General features: G+C 31.0%; 1 protein-coding gene across 1 annotated transcript; it reads left to right on the top strand.

Moving 5' to 3' along the window:
* The first annotated feature begins 3,651 nt into the window (after positions 1 to 3,651).
* On the top strand, positions 3,652 to 4,239 carry LOC112510941 (protein LATERAL ORGAN BOUNDARIES-like). The gene has a single exon (XM_025116293.1). The coding sequence runs from the start codon at positions 3,652 to 3,654 to the stop codon at positions 4,237 to 4,239; it is 588 nt and encodes a 195-aa protein (XP_024972061.1).
* The last annotated feature ends 3,160 nt before the right edge of the window (positions 4,240 to 7,399 follow it).

Genomic DNA, 7,399 nt, shown 5'->3' with positions numbered 1-7,399 from the left:
AATATATTATTAAATCGATTTGATGTTTATAAATTTTAATAGGGATTGATAGAAAAACCCTTTTAATAAGGGGTGGGCTAAATGCACCCCTATGCATTATTTAATGCACCCTTATTCATGAATTTCTTCCTCAAACACATCAAAATCAATACATGCTTTTTACATTCTCAATACTTAAATGACCTGATTCTGACATCAAAAAAGGTGTCATTAGCACTCTTCAATAATAATACACAACTTTCAAACAATCAACACCGCTATTAAAGGGGTGTCATTAGCACTCCCTTCAAGTAAATAGTTAATTTCTCAAAAAACAATGTTACTTTTTTTAACGAATGACACTTTGACAGCATGAAAAGACAGAATGTGGCAGCAAGGAGACAGTTAAAACATAGGATCGGTCAAGTAGAAGCCAAATTCTCGTACCTTCCTTTTCACTATTTTTGGGATTATTAATTTATTATTTTTTACCACATAAATAATCACTGTAATATGCCTTTTGCTCTAAAACAATCTTTACTTGCGGTTTCAATTAATCTGATCGTGGGTAAGACAAAAAAATTTAAATATATATATAAAGAAATTAGCAATCTCATCATAACCATACGAACCTAGATTGTAATTTTTCATCCTATTTTACATGTCACGTGTCATATTACTATTGATCAAGTTATATTTTTATTTATTAAAACTTATCTGGAAAAAAATGACTCTAACAAGAAAATTAAAAAAATAATAAGCATATCAAAGTTCATGATTCTCAATTCCTTATAAATAGAGCTTAATATTGACATATTAATTTTCATCAATTCCTAATAGGATAATTTATAAGACTTAGGTTTATATGAGCAAACTATAAAGCGTCATATCTGAAAGTATTACAACGTATTTATATAACGATTTTGGGTGTTTCAACATGTTTTCAGGATGTTTTAAAATAAAGTATCTTATTGTGTCGTATTAGTTATTTTATAAGACATTTATAACATTAGATCATTAGCTTATAAAGTTGATCAATGAACATAAATTGGTCTTACGGGTCTCACGAAAAACCATTGGTCTCACGTGAACCCAACCTTTTGTGTGTGTGTGTATATATATATATATATATATGTGTGTGTGTGTGTGTGTATGAATGACTCACATATTCATGTGACGTAAACTGGTGAAGGAAGACCTAATACATATAAAAAATAAGGAGAATAATATCAATAGAGATATGATCCTTGAACTTCTTTAACCCTTGATAATTTGATTGGTCACATTATTTATTAAATGAAATGGTAATAAAATAATATTCATATACATGTTGGGGGGAAAGGGGCATAAACAAAATTAATTACAATAATCCAATTATTTAAAATTTAATTTACTTTAATTGAAGAATATCATGAATTTGAACCTCAGATGTTTTGGTCAACTTGTTGAACATAAAATTAATAACAATTAAATAACATAGATATGATATGATTTTGAGTATGTATGTATATGTATATATACATATATTTAAGCTCACGTGAGACCAACCTGTTTTTATGAGACCACTTTTTTACACTTGAAACTTCATACGCTGTGAAGGTTCGGCTTCTTTTTACCTTTACAACGTTTTATTGTGAAGTTTCAAATATAAAAAAAATGGTCTCAGATGTCTCATAAAAACAGGTTGGTCTCACATGAACATATATATATATATATATATATAATGTAGTAATCATGGATTTATTTTCACATCACGAAACAAAAATATCTTAATATGAAAAAAAAACCGTAACAAACTTTAACACGCCTTACCATGAAAAAAAATGAAATTTAGCATATTTTAACTAGAGTGTGGATACCTTACATACCTTAACATGCATGTTCATGTTAAGGTGTTAGAACATGTTAAGGTATATTAAGGTTTCAAATATGAAAAACTAAAATACCCTTCATTCACGGAAGGAAAAAAAAAAAAGCATTTCACGCACGATCATCACCGTTGGATCAAAAGTATCTAACCGACAGTTGCAGAAGGATTCTCATGGTTCTCACAGAAAAAGATAGTTCTGACCACAACTCAACACAATATATATATATATATATATACACACACGTTGGTTATTATACAATCCTTGACAATTGTGCAACCAATACAATCCAATCTCAACCGTCCATTTCATTTTATTAATATGTGATTTCATATAAGTTTTGATTGTTTCCTAATATAAAGTATTGATAATAATTAATGAACCATATTCATCTTTCATAAATATCCAAATCATAATAAATGAACTCTCATTATTTCAAAAAATATCTCAATTTATTGAGTTGTATTGGTTATACAAATGCAACGGCTTGTATTTGGAACAATATATATATATAGAAGGAGAGTGAGAGATGTAGAGAGAGACTTATGGAGAGAGTGTATAGTCATTTTTTTGTGCTGTACCTCCTCTTTTAGATTCATTACATTTTGTCTTTTGGCTTCATCAATATCCTTCTCACATCCACTAAATGCTCTTTGTTAATTCCTCTCCATTACCTTTTTCAAGCTACTTATTCATTTGCAGGTTACCCTTTCTCTCTCTCTCTCTCTCTCTCTCTCTCTATATATATATATATATATATATATATATAAACATCCTCAAATTAGGGTTTCTGTACTTCTTTATAATGAGGTCTTCTGTGTGTCAAAGAAATCTTGAATTGATGGTAGGCATATAGGCATCCAAATAGGGGAAATCAAAGAGTTCAAACACAAGCAAAAAAAAAAAAAAAAAGGTACTTGTCTTTTCCATTATTTGATTTGTGATTTCATCTTATGTCAACTGATCATAGATGCATATATACAGAATCAACTAAAGCAAATTAAGATATATATATATATATATATATATATATACACACACACACACACTAGCAGTATAGCACAGATCTCATCAAAATTAACACTAACTTTCTAAGGGTTGATACATATATACATGTTCATCATCACATTAATCTGGAAATTAAGCTAGGACAGATCCCATGTTATATATATATATATATATATATATATATATATATATATATATATATATAGCAAGTATCTAGGGTTGTAGATCCTCCTAATAATGACCTAGGCAAGTATACCCAAATGGAGAGCTTGAAGTTTAAGATTAGATCTTCTGTCAAAAGTTCATAATCAGTTCTATCTCCTACAAGAAACCATCAAATCAATTATATGAAGTTCATATAAATTGAACAGCTGCCATAATTCAGAAACGTACACACACACACACACACACACATATATATATATATATATATAATGCATATATGAGTTCAGTGATTCATCATCCAGGTGCATTTTGTGTTTACTAAGATTTTGGATACAAAACTTAGTGATCTATCATCAGTTTTCAAAATGGTCGTGATTTCTTTAAAAGAACCTAAAAACCCAAGTTAATATAAGACACCATCTCGTGTTCTCGATATATATATATATATATATATGTGTGTGTGTGTGTGTGTGTGTGTGTGTGTGTGTTCTTATAAGAGATTTAGAAGGAAACTACAATTAAAATTAAAGTATCCAAAGAATGAATTGATTTAGTATTGGGTTCTTTAATTAATTAGTATTAATTACTGTGCAGCAAGCTATAGTTAATAAGAGCTGTTTGATCATATATGATGGCCTCATCAAGCTCTTACAACTCTCCTTGTGCTGCCTGCAAGTTCTTGAGAAGAAAATGCTTGTCTGGATGCATTTTTGCGCCCTATTTCCCACCAGAAAATCCACAGAAATTCATAAACGTTCACAAAGTCTTCGGTGCCAGCAACGTCACAAAGCTTCTGAACGATGTTTTACCGCACCAGAGAGAAGATGCAGTAAACTCTCTTGCATACGAAGCTGAAGCCCGGGTTCGAGATCCTGTTTATGGCTGTGTGGGAGTCATTTCTTTCCTCCAAATACAAGTCGATCGCCTGCAGAAGGACCTCGACGCTGCAAAAGCCGATTTGATCCACTGTTCACGTAATACGACGATACCTGCTGCAATGTCGCCTCATTTGAGTTCGATTCAGCCTGCGATTTCACGGCAAAGAGCCATGGATCATAATTTCCATGGCAGAAGGTTTAGTAGTGATGGAGGTGGTGGATTTCATCAGCCACCACCACCTTCTTATCTTTATCATAATGTTAATCGTCCATGGAATTGTCATTACCCTTATAATTCTCGTGGCGGTGGCGGCGCTGGCGGTGGAGGTGGTAATATGTAAAGAAGTAGGCCACGACGTATAGCTCACTTGGCAAAAGGGCGGAAGACTTTACCCAAATACATAACAGGTTCAATCTCAGCCATAATAGGTTCGATGCTTTACTGCCTCAGCCGCTAAGTGAACCAAAATTGCTAGTTAAGTTAACTTTTTATAAAATATGTGAAGAAGTAGATTATCTCAGCCAATTATATATGGAAACATAAGTAGAAAGATCCTTCTTAATGGAGTCTGTACACTTGGGGTTCTAAACCAAGCTACATATGCTAGGCTATAGCTATAACTAGCTCTATATATATATATATATATATATATATATGTACGTACATGTAATGGGACTCTTCATCCTTCACCACCTATATTAATTCATAAATCCCATTTTTATTAATATATTACATAGTTTTAATATTATTTATTTTGATCCACATAAATAAATTATACAGACGGTTTAATTGCACTCTTTTACATTATTAAATGCATCTGTATATACCTATAGATTTTCTTCTCACACATCATCAACATTACGATTGAATTTTTATATCTGTAATGCATAATTTAACTCGATTTTAACATAAAAGGGATGCAAATAGCATTTCCCATAAATTATGTGTAAATGTGGTTTGTTTATTTTGCTATTTACAAAAAACGCACGTAGGTATGTGTGTGTGTATATATATATACATAAAGAAAGTGTTGGTCATTTTAGTGTCATTAAGTCATTTAGTATGATCAATATTAATGTGATACAAGCCGAAATTAGAGTTATAATTTGAGTCCGGAGGTGCGGAGCACGTTCGGATAAGTTAAGTCGATCTCGGATACGCGAGGGTCCGGGGAGCCCCCCCGGTGGGGTTCCTAGGGGGAGAGCCCCTGGCGGCAGGCTCGAAAATTCATCCGTATGTAAGAAATGGATCCAAACTCTCGAACAGTCGCGTCTGTTGGGAACAGATACAAATACCGCCGACTTAACAGTCAGTGGCTATATATAAGATTTCGGTTCGATAATTGCAGAGCGAGTAGAATCTTGGTGCATACCGTCACTCTACCGGATTTTTGTATCTTAAGGTACATAAACAAGCAAGCAATTCTATGTTTGTGATTTTGGATTTTACCTGAAATCTAGATCGTTATTCTTGGATGATCCCAAATCTGATTTCGTAGTACCCCAGACTATAGGGTCGAAATCACAGGTTTTGAAAAATGTTTTATACACGATCCTTGAATTATCCAAGTATTTGATATTCTGTTTCTAAAATCTAACAGAAAGTGGAAGGTTTGAAAAAGAACTCAAAATTATTGGAGACAGAGAATCTTCGATCAAATGAAAACCTCAAAATGTTAAGAACCATAAAGAAACCCTAAAATATGTAGTGCTTAGGGATTTACTTGGTATGGTACCAAGGTTTTTTTTTTCTTTAATACCGTATACCATCCAATTATAATTGGTATGCAAAATCTTATACTGTATATCAACAAATAGTACTTGGTAACAACTTATTTTTTTACAATCGACGCATGTTGGCATCGGTTTTATATCAACTTCAAGTTACATATATGAAAACTTGCCATAATGTACAAATTTTGAGTGACTTTGATTTTTCAGGTAATACATTTGATGTTTAAGGGCTTTTAATTGCAGAAGGAATAAACTTGCAAACATTTACATGTTCAAACAAAATAGTTAAAGTTACAAAAGTTAAATATTCAATACATAAAAAAAATTCAAAAACTAATAAATAATTAAATAAGTTGGTACTATGGTACTACAGTGGTATGCAACATCCAAATATCATATATCAACCAAGTTTGCATACTTGGTACGGTGCTACCAACCAATTTAATTGGTACCAATTTTAATTTGTACGGTTAGTACACATATTGGTTGGTGTATATAATTTGATACAAAATTACCATCCCTGGTATTATTTCGTATTATACATGTGAAACATACAATGTTGTTTCATATTATGAAACACACACACACATATATATATATATATAAATATATATATATATAATCAAACAAATCTACTCTGAAACAATACGTTGGAATTGTTTCCCATGGGTTTCTTATATTTTTGAGGTTCTTACGTGAGTTCTCACTGAAAATTCAATTCGTTGAAAACAATGACATACCTTCACTTCTTTATACATACCTTCAACCATTCATATGTATGAATTTGTAAAATTTTCAATCATGATGATACAATTAGGTAATGATGATAGATGAACATCCAGTGTTCTCATTGTTCTCATCAACAAACTTGATTTCACCAAAAACCTATATATATATATATATATATATATATGTGTGTGTGTGTGTGTATAGAGAGAGGGGGGGGGAGAGAAACCACAAAAACGTTACAAATATGTGAAATCAGTAACAGCCATTAATTGAGTTTCATTTTAAATTAGAATTCAAGTTGTTTCATATATGGAACACTTTTACATGTATTTTTTAATTCTTATATAAAACAACACACGATAACTTATTCATATGTGAATCTAGAAATAGAATTCATTAAATTGTTGTAATTAATTCTCATAGATTTATAACATTTTGTCAGTTTTATCGATATCTCCTCTAAATTTGGAGATATTATACGCTCTCTACTTTCTCTATTTTTAAGAAAGTTTTAAACATCGAATTAAAATACCGAAAATCTCGATTTTATAAACCCCATATTTGTCTTTTGAATTGAAAAAAGTGCAAGCAATGATTGGTTGTGGTCTTCAAAGGAATGTCCATGTTAAACTATCTTTTCTCCAATGAAAATATTCTTTTATTTTGAATATATATATATATATATATATATATGTATGTATATGTATGTGTGTGTGTGTGTGTAATATCCATATAAATAAATGAAAAGAGGATTCCTTGACCTAAGAGGAGGGTCTACTAATCCATAATTTCTTCATAACCCACTAATCAATATTCTCATGTTTCACCTTCAATCCTTCACTTTATTTTAAGTATTAATTCGATCCGATCCGATTCGATACGAACCCTAAATCGAAGAGGTCATTCTTATTTTCTCCGTAAATTTATAAATTAATAAATAAAATTCCTTGAATCAAACCAAATGGAATTTGTCACTTTCAATTAAGTATCTTAATATATATATATATATATATATATATATATATATATACTAGAAGC

The sequence above is a fragment of the Cynara cardunculus genome (genome assembly GCF_001531365.2).
Source record: "Cynara cardunculus var. scolymus isolate 2C chromosome LG 4, CcrdV1, whole genome shotgun sequence".
NCBI lineage: Eukaryota > Viridiplantae > Streptophyta > Magnoliopsida > Asterales > Asteraceae > Cynara > Cynara cardunculus.
This window is presented reverse-complemented; position numbering and strand designations above follow the sequence as displayed.